General features: G+C 42.3%; 1 protein-coding gene and 1 long non-coding RNA gene across 2 annotated transcripts; one reads left to right on the forward strand and one right to left on the reverse strand.

Moving 5' to 3' along the window:
* The first annotated feature begins 1441 nt into the window (after positions 1-1441).
* Positions 1442-4493, forward strand: LOC311100262. Its single transcript, XR_014609818.1, has 3 exons — positions 1442-1531; positions 1872-2253; positions 3145-4493. It is a non-coding gene; the product is annotated as an uncharacterized lncRNA (long non-coding RNA).
* Positions 4494-9694: 5201 nt separating this feature from the next.
* On the reverse strand, positions 9695-14602 carry LOC311099314 (claudin-7-B-like). Its single transcript, XM_084140039.1, has 4 exons — positions 13850-14602; positions 11014-11178; positions 10832-10916; positions 9695-10656 (listed from the first exon to the last, which is right to left on the reverse strand). The coding sequence occupies exons 1-4, from the start codon at positions 14070-14072 to the stop codon at positions 10497-10499; spliced, it is 633 nt and encodes a 210-aa protein (XP_083996165.1). The 5' UTR covers positions 14073-14602; the 3' UTR covers positions 9695-10496.
* Between the last annotated feature and the right edge of the window lie 1902 nt (positions 14603-16504).

Here is a 16504-nt window from a genome sequence, read left to right on the forward strand (position 1 = left end):
GAGCCAAGTTAATGATCTGAAACACAATTATGATTCCTCTCCATATAACCTTATCGAATCTCACAGTGCATTTATTCTTTAAATGTTTCTTGATAAAAGATAATAAAAGTCAATAATAAATGTCCATTGACAGTCTTAGTCTGAGCATCTCAAAAGGTGTACATCTCTTACCTGTGAGAACGAGAGCTTTGAGACTGAACTGTTGATGGCAACAACAGAACAGACGTCTGAGACAGGATTGCCTTATTGTCTTATTAAGAGCTGGAGAGTGGAGGAATGTTTGTCATTAAGTTGTCTCATCATCAAAGACATATATAGGTTCCTAAAAACTGTCCCCAGCCTGTCAGACCTGAACACTCAAGGTCAGGGTTAGGCCTTGTTTCTCAACTCTAGAACAGAGTCAAAAAGAGGGTGAGGCAATAACTTAATGTCAAACTAGTCACACTGATACTCCGAAACGTACATCATGTGGAAAATATTACTCAATTCATTGTACCCAAGGGTGCACAAATAAAACAACAGACCTTCAGTGTTGCTTTTTAAAAAACGTGTTATTAGACCTACCGTACTGTATCCATCTCTCTTGTCAGATATTTTTTCTAAATCATGATAAAATTCTAAAGCCCTATAACTATTGTGCACATAACACTTTCAGCAAGCTATTACTGTCACTCAACACCAAAACCCTTCATTGCCCTCTTATGCAGCTCTCATTTCCAGGAACTGAGGATGGTCAGGAAGTAAATTAATAATGAAGAATCAAACATAGAACTATCCTACATTGATTCACTCTTCCACACTTGGGCTGTTATTGCAGCAGGGGAGTGAATGGACAGACATATTGGACATTATTGTCTTGTCTTGTATTAGAAACCCAGCCTGTCATGAACTACACCAAGTACTTCACACATTCTCTCACCATGAGAAGCGGGATGTAAAGCTAAATACCATGCAGGTTTTCAATAACACTTCACTTGGATAAGTTAGATGACTCATAGAACAGAAAGACCAATTTAACATGTCTAAATGAATTAGGGCGTATGTCTGAAACATGTATTCACTGACCATGTCTGCCTGGTGTCTGTTCAACCTCGACTCACACAGTTAGTGGAGGCACTAGTTAGCATATGTTTGATGCAGTGACGATGATCAGTTTTACAACCTCTGTGTAAGGTGTCCTATTAAAACCACATTATGATTATTATAGTCTCTGTTAGCCTATGGATGCTGATATCTACATGTTAGTAATGAAATGTCATATAATATGATGATCTTATCATCATACTTTGATTCCTATATTTGTTTTGACATAATTCCCAGAACTGCGTGCGTCATGACGCAATCAGATGCGTGTTTGGGAATCCCGGATTGTAATAACGCATTTATCATTGACGGTCTAGCCTACTACACCTTTAAGACGTCGAAACTGTGCAAATTGGGAGTGGGCATATGTTCGACTGTAAAATCACAACACTTCGCAATGGGAAAACTGTGAAGAGGACCGCTGCGCTGACCACTAGTTATAGAACAGGTTTGAAATAATGTGCACCCATAGGCTATTTTGCCATAATAACTATGTCTGAAAAGTGATACGGAAACCATATTAAATGCATGTGGGATGAGATTTGCGCAATGGACGCACAAGGGTCTTGGTCTGCATACGTCAACACATTTTATGACAGTTTCCAGGGCTGACATGTTTACGTTTAGATTTGCCTCTAGAATGTTGTATTTTAATAGTCTCTGACATTTGACAGAAATGTATTGCCGATCAGCAGGTAAATTGTGCTGCTAAAGTGTGAAATATGTTTCCCGTTGATTTTCTTGATATTTGTTATCTACCACATTCTCCATTTTAACTCCGTCTTTAGCCAGCGACAAAGATATTTATCTCATCGACACAAAAATATCTGCCGGTATCCTGCATGTTGTACTGTTGTGGAAGCAAGGACAAGGAGAAGCAGCGCCCGGACGCTGCAGAGGTGTCGAGAATTCTAGAGACAGAGCCAGAGAAAAACCGAAAGAGCCAAGAAAGCGCACCTCAACCACTGGACATGTGCCGAATAGCGGCAATGCCCGAGCTTCTACCACCGTCTGGCGTACTCCAGCCCAGCTCAGTAATCCCACGCGAGTCGGGTGAGGTGCCTGGTTTGTGGAGTGGATTCAACAGGGGTGTGCTGAGCTTTGACTCCCCCCAGCGGAGACGAGGCCAACGGGCCCCGAAGTTAGGGCAAATAGGACGGTCGAAGAGAGGTGAGTGCCGGAGATGATGTGGCAAGCAAGCAAAAGATGAGGAACTAGAATTGTGCTGAAAGAAACTGAACTGCACGTGACTAAATGATCAACCTGGTTTCAGACCATTTCGTGTTATTCTGTACGTAAATCAGAACACTACTTTAGTATGATATGTTAAGTTTCGTATGGTATGTATTAATGTGTGGATGTCCATCACCCATTTTGTATGATATGTTACGAATTACGATTCGTATTATATGTTACAAATTTGCTAAATGTACAATTTGTTACGAATTTGCTAAACCTATGATATGTGACGAATTGTAGCTAGGTGGCTAAAGTTAGCTAGCTGGTTGACGTTAGCTAGGCTAGGGGTTAGGGTTAAGGTTAGGGTTAAGTTTAGGAGTTAGGTTAAAGGGATAAGGTTAGGGTTAGGGGAAGGGTTAGCTAAAAGGGTTAAGGTTAGGGGAAGGGTTAGCAAGCTTGCCAAGTAGCTAAAATGTAGTAAGTAGTTGAAAAGTTGCTAATTAGCTCAAATTGCCCATGATGAGATTCAAACTTGCAACCATTGGGTTGCTAGATGTTCGCATTCTACGCCCACCCAACCACCCTACCGTCTGTGTTATAACCATACCAAACGTAACATATCATACTAATTTCAGTGTGCCAGATTTACCTTTACTATGTTATGTCTAGTCTATGAGACCAGGCTGAAATTATAGTTTCATTAAAAGTAAACCAATAGGCCTGCAACCAAAAGTTAGCCTGACCAGAGTATGTTCATATTTTAATTGTACGATTCTACAGAATCAGACTGGCCTTTGTAGAAGTTACGTATGTACGTACGAATGTTGTTCATTCATCTGTCAATATGTTGATATTTACAGTCTTTTCCCCATTCATTTACAGTGGTTATAGAGGATGACGACTTGGATGATGTCATGAACAACAATGGCCTCCCCATATCAATCAATATCTCTCCTGTTGCCTGAACAACTCTGATAGTGTCCAGACCTCAAGAGGCTATTGTGCTCATTTGTGAAATTCTGAAGCGTGTACCACTTGTTTTGGACAATGCCCAGTTCAGGTGCCCATTGCAAAGTTTACAATAGCAGCATGCGCATCACCTGTAGTTTAGCTCTTCCTGGACACAGGAAGGTCAGTGTCCCAAGGAAATAGAAAAAACAACAGTGCATCTTTGCTTCAGCTGCTGTTCTGGTGTTGAAGGGGGGACTTTGTGTCCTGAGGGGAGGGGAGCAATTAGGATAGATTTGGGTCCGGACAGGCTGAAACATAAGCACACAAGAGAAGGCCCTACCCATCAAGAACTGCCCCTTCAAAATGAGTGAACCTGTTTGTTTGTTGTTTAGTCTTTAGTGTCTATATTTTAAACACTCCATCCAATATGTTATTTTAATTTATCTGTCAATCCAACCCATATCTAAATGAGAAAACAGCTACTCATAGTACTGGTCAGTGTTTTCACAGTATTATTTATTTTAGATACTGTACACTTTTTCAGTGTTTCACATATTATGTTGACAACACTTATTTTATTTTTGACGGTTGACATCACTGTCTCGTTTTGGTGCAAATTCATTGTCTGTAAAATCTGTTGTAAAACGTGTTCGATACACTGAAGGCTTTAATTTGCCATTGTAACATGTTATGTCATAATCGTTGTCTTAGTATAACATATGTTGTACTGTATGTTACTTTTACCCCTGAGTTGCTAGACAAAAACAATTACCACTGTGAACTATTTATGGAACTTCTATGTATCCCTGCATCGAGGTGTAATATACAACTTTTTTATAACCAGCTTCCTGTTGTACAATATTCTTCACAATAATGCCCCCATCTGGTGGAAAAGTCATATGATATTCAGATAAGTACCCTAACTGATGTTAAACCCAGCTATGAAGCAGAAGGATAAAGTAGATCGCTACATGGAGGAGCAATTCGCAATGAATTTGGTGTAAGACTGACCGAGCTGTGAGGAATACATTGTTTTGATGTAACCATTGTTCAGTTTGGCTCAGTCTTATCTCTTTGTCAAGATTCATCCTGATAGATGTAAAGTTATAAAATGTACTCCTCACTAGAGAGATATACAAGCAGGGTTTAAATCAAGTCACTTTACATGAAAGTGTTTTCTAAGTGGCATGTATTATTGTAAAACCTCCTTGATTCTACGTGTTACAACAGTGGTTTCACAACCTTTTTCAGTTATCAAATAAAATAACATTTTATTTGTCACATGCGCCGAATACAACAGCTTTACCTTTCACCTTACAGTGAAATGCATACTTACAAGCCCTTAACCAACAATGCAGTTTTAAGAAAATAGAGTTAAGAAAATATTTAGTAAATACACTCCAGTAAAAATAATATATCAAGTTACTGTACCACCAACTGAATTTTGCCCGCAATACCCCTGAAGTACCCCCTCATGTGCACTGTACCAGAAGGACTATTATCTCATGAGTTTTCTCAAGTACCTCCTGTTGATAGGCCAAGTACCCCCAGGGGTCCTAGTAATCCTGGTTGGGAACCAATGTGTTAGAATGTAATCTGCTGTTGTGTAATGATAGTATGCACCACCAGATGGCGATAAAATAAAAGGAACATAGTCCTCAGCCCAAAACCATTGTCTCACTCAACCCCTCAGACTCAACTAGTACCGACTTGATTACATTTGTTATTTATTTGTAATAAAGCCTGTTTGGTAGACTTTGGAAATTAACCTATGCAAAGTCACAAGCTCACAGTTGAAAACAATGAGGAAATGTTGCCCAGTCCAAAAATAGTCACTACCTCATTGATCTGAGAGAACTTCATGGATGTACATTATTGTTACAGATTCCCCTGCCTGTGAGCTTTATAGCTTCATGCAGCTCACGTCACCCATCCCCCAAACATACCAGAGAGACTAGCGAAAGGGGATACCTAGTCAGTTGTACAACTGAATGCATTCAACTGAAATGTGTCTTCCGCATTTAACCCAACCCCTCTGAATCAGAGAGGTGCAGTGAGCTGCCTTAATCAACATCCACAGCACCCAGAGAAGAGTGGGTTAACTGCCTTGCTCAGGGGCAGAACAACAGATTTGCACCTTCTCAGCTCAGGGATTCATTCCAGCAACCTTTCGGTTACTGGCGCTACTACCCACCAGGCTACCAGGCCATGTTCGAGAGGATCAAAACCGTACTGTATCATTAGTAAATTGTGACTCACTGACTGATCTACAAATAATAATATGTCCTTATTTATGATGCAAGGTGATTTGTAGATCAGTCAGTTGGCAGTCGCCTGCACTGTCGGCTGCAATGTCGAACAAGCCCCATGGGGATCATAAAGACCGCGTTCCAGAGCTTCGACATTGCTGCGCCTGACAGGTCTTATAACGCCTGGATAGGTATTTTAAGTATCAGCTAACCACATCCTAGGCGTGTTCCTCTGCCCATGCGTTGCTGACGCCTGCCAGATCTTACAACGCCTGGATAGCTAACCACATCATATGTTATAGCAATCTTTCAGTCGATGACGTGGCACGCAACCATTGGTTGATGCATGCAACGTCTGGGCAGGGGAACGCAACCCTTATGTTATTGCCACATTCAAAACTCTCCGACTTCCGACTTCAGTGCATTCAAGACAACTGGGAACTCGGTGGAAAAAAACGAGCTCTGACTGGGAAAAATCGCAAATGGTCATCCAACTCGGGAATTCCAAGTTGGAAACTCTGGCATCTTTTTAGAACTCTGACATTCCGACCTGAAGGTCAATGACATCATGATTTGACCTTGTTTTTTTCAGAGTTGCGAGTACCATATAGCAATTTGTCAGTCGATGACACAGCAAACATTGGTTATTGTGTCACCTCGTCTTAGCTGTGGAACACGCCCAAACTTGCGCCCCAAACTCCCAATGACCTCTCCTACCAGGCCACTGACAGGTTGCTAGGAAGGTTGCTAGGGGGCAGGTTTGCGGTAACTAGCCTGTGGGAGGGTGAGATTCTGCCATATTGCACACAATTCTGTCCGATCAAAAAGTGCCTAAAGGGTGAAGGTAGATTTAATATCTTCCCGGTACGGGACCTCCTGCGCGTGCACCAACTTTCTTATGGACCTAATCATAGAATTACATATAGAATCCCTGCTACTTCAATAGGATCTCTGTGGGCCTAGTCGTAAAGATTTGTCATTTAACTTTTAAAATGTATTAACTTTTATTGTGGCATAAACACAACCAGTCATGATGTTTTTCATCAGATTGTCAAACAATCACTTCAAAATTCATGCACTCGCAACATATTTCCAGCCTCCAAACAGTTGTGAATGGAAAGAGACATCTTTTACAGAAAACAAAAAGTGTAGGCCCAATGACATTTGGCAATTGTCATTAGGCCAGAATTTATGTGTCCACTGCTGTCCACGCGCGTCTCGGTGTTGGCTGCTCATCTCTGCCTAGTGTTCTCGTCGAACCACAGTTCTCTTTACATTTTGTTTGAGTTATTGTGATAGACTCATGTTATACCGGTACGGTCTACCCCCACTAATTATTTTGCCGGGACGCCGTACCGGACCATACTGCCTTACTTTCACCCCTGAAAGAGGTTAGGGATTGATCTGGACTGGACATCCAATGGCTTGGCATTTTCATGATTTTGTGACAGGCAATGGCCTTTTCTCAATTGAATTTGCTCAACTCCTGTGTCTTCTCTTCTCCGTCCTCTGGCCTCCTTTTGAAAAAGGTCAAAGGTAATCGAGGAGAGGCGGCGAGGAGAGGGAAAGTGGACGGAAATGCGGAGAAAGCAGTAGCTGCATCCCAATATGGTGAACGGAGTATGGGTGAGTGGGTGTGTTGAAAGAAAAGTAGTGGGCATGTGGAAAGAAGTGGGTGTGTCGAAAGGAAAGAAGTGAGTATGTGGAAAGGAGTGAGTGTGTCAAAAGGAAAGTAGTGGGCGTGTGGAAAGGAGTGGGTGTGTCGAAAGTGCTCTGCTATAGGTTAGACCAGGGTTGCCCAACCCTGTTCCTGCAGAGCTAGCCTCCTGTAGATTTTCGCTCCAACCCCAGGTGTTACTAACCTGATTCATCTTATCAACCTGCTAATTTTTAGAATCAGGTGTGCTAGATTAGGGTTGGAGCAAAAACCTACAGGACGGTAGCTCTCAAGGAAAAGGGTTGGGCAGTCCTGGGTTAGACTGTTGTTTCTTACCATGCAACTACTGTACATTGAGCTACCATACCGCAATAGTTTTGACTTCTGTTTATAAGCCAGAGGAAGAGACTGAGTCGTATTTCACTGTTAGTTTTACACAAATAATTGTACATTTTCAGTTATAAATTGGACTTTTTTTATTTATTTTTATTAAAAGTATTGATGATGGGCGTAGTTTTACACAAATAATTGTAATTGTTCAGTTATAAAACTGACAATTGATTATTTTGGATTAAAAGTATTGACGACGGGTGTACTGTTGCTTCAAGTGACCGTCACTCTGATGTTGGCTACTAGGTAGCTACTTCCGACGCCGTTGCTGGACAGTAGTGCTTGTCAAGCGGGAGCAAAGGACACTGTGTCCCCGTGTTGTTGCTGTTCATGCCCTCCCTATTGAGTTGTAGACTGTATGTATGTATCAAGGTGACATCTAGATGGTAATCAATATTAGTTATTTCTTGTGCAGGCTGCTGTACTACTTGAAATAAAATCATGTGTGAGAAAAAAATGGCCACGGAGCCACCACCGGTGACACAACCATGATACCCAGTAGGAAGCACTGGTCACCTACTAGCGACTCGTAGTGCAGCCCAATCAGCCACGCAAAACGGTCTTGAGTGGCAACAAATCTGCCCAATTAGCTGATTCGCTTTGCATACACCCAGTCCTTTCGACACACGCGCTCGCCCATTCTCCGGTTGCCATATATAGCCCCATAGTGGAGGTGTCATAATAACCATCAAACCTAGCGGTCAAACAGGGAAATGGTTGTAAGCATTTTTCCACCATACATTTTTCCCCTAGGGATTTTAGAAACACATACACTACATGACTAAAAGTATATGGACACCTGCTCGTCAAATGTCTCATTCGAAAAATATGGAGCTGGTCCCCCCTTTGCTGCTATAACAGCCTCCACTCTTCTGGGAAGGCTTTCCACTAGATGTTGGAACATTGCGGGGACTTGCTTCCATTCAGCCACAAGAACATTAGTGAGGTCGGACACTGATGTTGGGTGATTAGGTCTGGCTCGCAGTCAGCGTTCCAATTCATCCCAAAGGTGTTCGATGGGGTTGAGGTCAAGTTCTTCCACACCAATCTCGACAAACCATTACTGTATGGACCTCGCTTTGTGCACAGGGGCATTACATTTAAATTACATTTTAGCATTGTCATGCTGAAACAGAAAAGGGCCTTCACCAAACTGTTGCCACGAAGTTGAAAGCACAGAATCGTCTAGAATGTCATTGTATGCTGTAGCATTAAGATTTCCCTTCACTAGAACTAAGGGGCCTAGCCCGAACCATGAAAAACAGCCCCAGACCATTATTCCTCCTCCACCAAACCTTACAGTTGGCACTATGCATTCTGGCAGGTAGCGTTCTCCTGGCATATGCCAAACCCAGATTCATCCGTCGGACTGCCAGATGGTAAAGCATGATACATCACTCCAGAGAACGCGTATCAACTGCTCCAATGGCGGTGAGCTTTACACCACTCCAGCCGACCCTTGGCATTGCGCATGGTGATCTTAGGATTGGTGAGCAGTTCTTGTGCTGACGTTGCTTCCAGAGGCAGTTTGGAACTCGGTAGTGAGTGTTGCAACCGAGGAGAGACGATTTTTACACGGTTCAGCACTCGGCAGTCCCATTCTGTGAGCTTGTGTGGCCTACCACTTCGCGGCTGAGCCGTTGTTGCTCCTAGACATTTCCACTACACAATAACAGCACTTACAGTTGACCAGGGCAGCTCTAGCAGGGCAGAAATTGGACAAACTGACTTGTTGGAAAGGTGGCATCCTATGACGGTGCCACGTTGAAAAGGCCGGTGCCACGGAAAAGGCCAATGGCTGTGTTCGAAAGCATCAAAACTGATGTATCATGGGTAAATTCTGGACTGACTGATCTACAGTATAAATGTTTAGTTATTTATGATGCAAGGTGATTTGTAGATCAGTCAGGCTCGACTTGTCTTTAAATTTGACCGCAATGTCGAACGCGCCCAACGACTTTGGAGTAAAGCTCAGTTTGAACACCATCCTGAAGACCTTACAAGGCAGCAATGCAACTCACCCTCCACAACCTGTCAAGGGCCTCATTTCAGCAGAGTTCGTCTGGTTGACTACATATGGATTTGAATTACAACGCAACCTAGTTATTCAGGTATAAACAACATTTCTTGCAACGTCGCTGCATATCTTGCATGGAATCCCACAAAGTATACACAGTAAAACAGAAACCACAACTTCTCACCATTTTATTTTATTTTATTTACAGAAGACAAATCTAAAATACAAAGTTCAATATTTAAGATGTGGCAGTATTACAAAACTACTCTTGGGAACAGGAGGATACATTTTCATCCTTTTGAAGCACACACACACACACACTGTAGGTTACTAGCCAATTAAACAAACAAAAGACAAAATGGAGAGCATTACTTTACAATTGACAAAGTTTATCACAGCAAATAGTCTGGCAATCATCTTGTAAAGTTATGGAAGGAGGACAGTCTCGGGCCTTCAGAAATTATAAAAAAAAAGTGTTCACTGACCGATTCATATTCTGTGTTGTCTAAATCATTGAATTCAAAATTCTGTATCTAGCATAAACCATTATAAATCTAAGATATAGGCTTCCATTTCCTGTTTATTGTGGGATGGTTGGCGATTGTAATGCAATACCAAAGCATGATGGCCCCATCATCATTACAATCATCTCGCCTGTCCATGTAGGCTACAGTAATAGACACGGGAAAAGGGGAGCGATTGTGTGAGGGGGATATAAAACAGTCTGAGGCCGACACTCACCATCTGCTCTCCCTTACAAGTAAACATCATGAGCAGTCCTCTAGAACCGTATCTCTTAATTGCGTTCTTACAATAAAATCAGTAACTGAGGGTATATCCCGAAAAAAATAAAATAATAATACGTAGTTTAAAAAACAATGCTATATTTAAGTGAACTTGACAGAGACCACATTTCAAGTTGGACTGGTGCACTGTAGATTCTTAAGTTTTCCTTCAGCCTCCATGAAACTCAGACGTACTCCTTGCTGCTGCTGGGGGGACGGGTAGAGGCAATGGGGTATTTGGCCTTAGGTTTGCCCTTGGGGCAGGATGCTGCGAGCATGCCACCGCCAATTATGTCCAGGAATGCTCCAGCCCAGGCAATGAAGATGGCTGAACCAAACTCGTACCTAGAGGATGAGGAGGGTTTGTGTTGGCATCAGTATCTGTACAATGACATGCATGACAGAAAAATGGAATGCAACTTCCAGCATTCAACAACTCCATCAAGACAGTGAATTAAAGATTCCAGGTGATAAGAGGGGCACAAAAAAGGTGGCCAAAGAGGGATTCAGCAGTACTTACTTGGAGTTGACGGGGGCGAATGGGTTGTAGAACTCCTTGATGATGTTGTTAGCATACCACGAGCAGGCGATAGTTGCACACAGAGCTATGGAGAGGAGGAACAAAATGTTAGCGGTTAAACTATCAGAGCATACAGAGAATCCAGAGCAAATGACACATGTGCCAATTTCAAGGTAACTCACATCCAATCAGCAGGACGATGCCTCCGGTCATGGCGATGCGAGACTTCTTGTTTTTGTCATCTCCTCCACAGTTGGTGCACTTCATTCCCATGGTGGCCACACCCAGTCCAGCCACGGTCACAATGATGCCCACAATCATAAGGGCACGTGTTGCCTGGAGTGCACCTGGAGAGTTGGGGAGGACAGGGTTAATACACCAGGATATCCCTACACCCCTTTAGGGTGGCAAACAATTCATTCATGGGGCATTACAAAAGGACATGGCCCTCCTTTTCAGTTTCTCTCCCCAACTGAGATAAGTTATAGTTTGATAGAGGAAGGCGAAGTGAATGGTCGAGTGAATAAATGACCATGTTAATTGACATATGTTTTGATTTATCCAACCAAATACTTTGAACTCAGCCACAAGTTTCAGTCCTAGGAATAAAATGTTTTTAACTCAGTTATAGGCGTGTTTAGCTTTCATAGCCAGGTTATTAAAACCTGAGAGCAGTGTAGCCACAAACCATATATGCAAACTAAACACTGATATGCTCCGTCTGCCTCAACCACTCCCTCTCCCAATGCACCTCTAGTCAGGTGCAACAGAAACTAGCTTCAACCAGAAACCCTCATGAGGGTGAAGTGTGTGTGCCACCCATCCCCCTCTTTCGCTCAGTTGCAAGTCAGGAACCAGTCATGAGACAGACGGGGAGTGTCGGGGAGTTGGGTTTCACTATGGAGAGAGACACTCCCTCTCCATGCAGCTCAAAACACTCCCTCTCCATTGGCTAGCTAGACCCTCCTACAGCAGGTAGATAGCTTTAGCTTACAATTGACATTCAAAAGAGCCCAAATCAAAATGGCTGCCTTGACGTCAGCAAAGTTGCCTCATAACACCTGCTATCGAGTCAGGAAGCATTTAGACAACATACCGACCTCTGAAACGATGCATTTCTGAAAGGCTCCAGTTCCACATATCACAACGGGCATGAGAAAAACACTACTCTGACATCCTCTTTTACAAGGAACACATGAGGAACTAAGTAAGCAGTTGGCACAACATAATGCATTTCTACAGTTTCTCATATCTGGCAATTCTCCACCTCCCTGCTATCAGTGCAATGCAATTGACATCAAGCTATTATTTATTGACTTGTTACATCTGACCACTGGTTTGATTACAGTGCATTTATCAGACCTGGCTTGTGTTCATGTTTGCAGATATGATAAAGCATACAAGCAAAAGGAGAGTATTAGAGATAAGGAGTCTATAAAACGATACAGCGTTATCAAAAGGTGTTGATACACAAGTCAAACAGTGGTTTTACAGCCACTAAAACTACCATACACAGTCAGGGAGCTCAAGCAGCAGGTGTCTGGGAGCATAAACTTTACAGGTACACTGTGGGCAAAGTGTGAAAATATGAGTGGAATGGATGGCACTCACCCAGTAAGCCACACACTTAACTCTACATCTAGACACCGCTGGGTGGCTACTGATTAAGACCAACAGAGGATAGAGTTTTTCCTAGCCACCGTGCTTCTACATCAGCATTGCTTGCTCTTTGGGGTTTTATGCTGGCTTTCTGTAGAAGCACTTTGTGACAACTGCTGATATAAAAGGCCTTTATAAAATACATTTGAAAGAGTAGGATGTAGTGGACAGAGAAATCACTACTTGTTGAGATACAGGATCAAGCAATTTAAATCAGGGGGCAGTTGGCAGAGAGTGTAGTCAGATGCTAACATGTTGCCATTGGGCCATGTCTAAATGTATGTAATGTCATGATTTAGTGATTTTCTGTGTTGGTTTAGGCTAATATTGTGCTCTAATAGCACCTTCAGATATTTCTGAGATAAAGTTAAAACAGTCTTTTACCTTCAGCCTTTCCTCTGCACTATGGTCTAATAGGCCTTGAATTGGCCTGGAACCTTGAGTAGAGTCTTATAGTTATTTCCATAGTTACAATACAACAGGTCGTTTTCAGACCAATACTAAACTGATCTTTGTCTTCGGTGGGGTAGGAGGCTAAACAGGAGAACATTGCTGCCTGTTTTATTCAGTAATAGGCTATATTAGGAATGTATCTGTGGCTTTTTCTGACTGTGCACTCAGACAGTGCCACACCTGTGAGTCCATTCACTGGCGTATTGACTACACAGAGCAGAGAAAAGGCAATATTTACCCCCATTGCCTGCAAGTCGTGCCCCCTTGATACCGCCCGCAGCTAGCCTAAGGGTTTTTCAATAGGCGGATGAGGGCATGGCACCGTACAGGACAATGGCTGTCTGGATAATCATTACCCTAGTGGTAACAGCGCAACCCAGCCATGTCCACGAACAAATGTGAATACAAGGCATTCCTCCAGTAGCCGGAGTTTGACTATATACCCAGATTCGGGAGCGGTAATCCCGTAAACACACAGGTTCGGCAGATATCGTGAATTGAAGGTGATAGAGAGAGTAGCAACCCCATATAAAGGGCAAAGAAAACATCGAAATGTTGATGGATAAAATGCATAGGGGTTGGGTTAATGAATAGCAAATAGATAACGCAACCAAAAGTTAACAGAGGATAGACACTAAGTAAGAGTCGGAAACCCCACACAAGGTGTGGCAGTTTCATAGAACATGATCAGGTTTCCAATAAAACTCGGCGCATGAGTCTATAGGATGGACGCGCGTTAATTCCATCGCCTAGCAAATTCAAACAGCATGTTCTCAACAATTTTTTACTCATGCCACTTTCATAGTTCCATACTGGAAAAAGGAACACACACACATATACATATACATATACACACACACACACACACACACACACACACACACACACATTCATTAGCCTACTTACTGTCAAGTTGCAGAATTGAGTCGTAGACTTTGCATTGGATCTGGCCGGTGCTCTGAAATGCACAAGACATCCATAATCCCTGGTACATAGACACCGCTGTGATGATGTTGTCCCCGACATAGGCGGACATTTTCCACTGTGGCAGGATTGTGCCGATAATTAACCCGATCAGACCTAGTAGCGCCAGGGCAAACCCCAAAATCTGGAGTCCCGAGTTGGCCATTTTCAACTCCTTGAATCAAACTGAGTTTTAGGAATGTCACTGACCTTGTAAAAACCTTTGTAGTAGAATATGTCAACAAATAGTTCGATTGGAACGAAGACGAAATTATTGTCCACCTGGTTGAGAAAAGTAGCCCTTCACGCGTTCACACAATTAATGTCTTCAAAAAAGAGCTCTCTTTTGTAAAATTATTTTAGAAAGTAGCAGCTGCTTTCTGCAAACTATAAAACCACCTTGGCAATTTCACCTCTAAAATGCAAACGGTACAATTTCTCAGGCACCTGTTGCCAAGCCGCACCTTGATTATTATAATGAGGGTCTGTCGGGGACGAGAGTTTTTAAGGTCTCTTCCTCACAAGGGGCGGGAACGCGCACAGTTTCGAGTCAAACACTTTCGATAAACCTGAGTTTTCATGATGTCACAGTTTCAGCCGCAGTAGAATATAACCAAATCGTTCAACTTCAATAATTTCCCGACTGTAATTCTGTTACTAATCGTTCACGAATCATTCGGTGAAGTTTAAAATTGTAAAAATATATAAAAAGAATCTCCCAAAATCAATGGCCAATCGCTTGTGCTCAGGCCTAGGGGCCAATCCCCAATCAGCTATGAAATTAGCAGATATAATTAAAGTCTATGAAACAACATTACTTGCATTATGTCTAATCAACTTTTTTTATATGTATATTTTTATAGTGTTTTATTATGCCCCTACCCCCCTTCCCACATCTGGCTTCTTCGCCTGCCCAGTCATGTGAAATCCATAGATCAAGGCCAAATACATTTATTTAAATTGACTGATTTCCTTATATGAACTTGAAATTGTTGTTATATGAACTTGAAAGTGTTGCATGTTGCGTTTATATTTTTGTTCAGTATATATATTTCATTTTTATGTTTTCCACCAAGTCCTCCGACCAGGGGAAAGGGTACAAATATATATAAAAAATGTGGATTAGAAAGAGATCGCCCATTGATTTAGGGAGAAAAAAGTAATTTTTATTTATTTGCTAATCGCGCTGGACTCCAAGTGTATTGTCCAATCAACCAATCACTCCAATCTTAATTCCTCAGATGTCCACAGACTATCCCAGGTTTACCGTGAATTATCAAATCATCCCAGGTTTACCGTGAAAAATCTAATCAAAATGTATTTCTCATTTGTACAGGATACAACAGGTGTAAAACCATCCAGCGAAATGATTACTTAGGAGCTATTTTTCAACATTGCAATGTTTAAATACTAGGTCAAATATCAAAAAAATGTAAACAAATCTAAGAATAAAAAACATGAGAATGTATGCTATACACAAGGTCACTACCATCATATCAATGCGCAGGGATACAGTCAGTGGTGCAGTAGTGGAAGGTAAATGGTAAACGAAATCCAGTGAGCACAGTCCCACACCGATGTCAGTGGATATTGAAAAGACGTTGACATTTGGTCCCTCCATAGACGTCTATGACTGGTTCAAATTTGGTCCGGTCTGGACTGGCCTTGATTTCGCACAAACATAAACGTCTATGATTGGTTCAGATTTGGCCTCGATTTGGCCCAAACATAGACGTCTTTGATTGGTTTAGATTTGGTCCGGTCCGGAAAGGCCTCGATTTGGCCCAGTCATAGATGTCTATGTTTTCACAAGTTTGGACAGCATAGTAGAGCACAGCAGAGTAAAGTACAGTGTAATGTACTATATTGTACTGTACTGTACCCTACTATGATTTACTGTACTTTAATGTACGTTACTGTACTGTTCTCTAGTGTACTGAACTCTACTGAACTAAACTGTACTCTATTGTACTGAACTAACTCTACTGTGCTCTACTGTACTGGACCGTGCTGTACTGTACTGTGCTGTCCAAACTTGTAAACCATAGATGTCTATAATTGGTTCACATTTGATCCGGTCCGGACCGACCAAATTTGGTCTTGTTTTGGGGAAGAGCTCATTAGAATAATACCCAGGTGTTCCTTGTTAAATTTATATTTTGGGTTTTTAGCACACGCTCTTGTCCAAAGCGACTTACAGTCAGTGCATTCAACTAAGGTAGATAACCACATATCGGTTGGGCCTCCCGAGTGGCGCAGCGGTCTAAGGCACTGCATCGCAGTGTTTGAGGTGTCACTACAGACCTGGGTTTGATCCCGGGCTGTTTCGCAGCCGGCTGCGACCGGGAGACCCATGAGGCAACACACAATTGACCCAGCGTCGTCCGGGTTAGGGGAGGGTTTGGCCGGCCGGGATGTCCTTGTCCCATCGCACTTTAGCGACTCCTGTGGTGGGCCAGGCACATGCACGTTGTCAGTTGTACAGTGTTTCATCAACTTTTAATGGTCACATACACATATTTAGCAGATGTTATTGCGGGTGTAGCGAAATGCTTGTGTTTCTAGCTCCAACAGTGCAGTAATATCTAACAATTCACA

This window comes from Coregonus lavaretus, assembly GCF_964263955.1.
Source record: "Coregonus lavaretus genome assembly, chromosome: 24".
Taxonomy (NCBI): Eukaryota; Metazoa; Chordata; class Actinopteri; order Salmoniformes; family Salmonidae; genus Coregonus; species Coregonus lavaretus.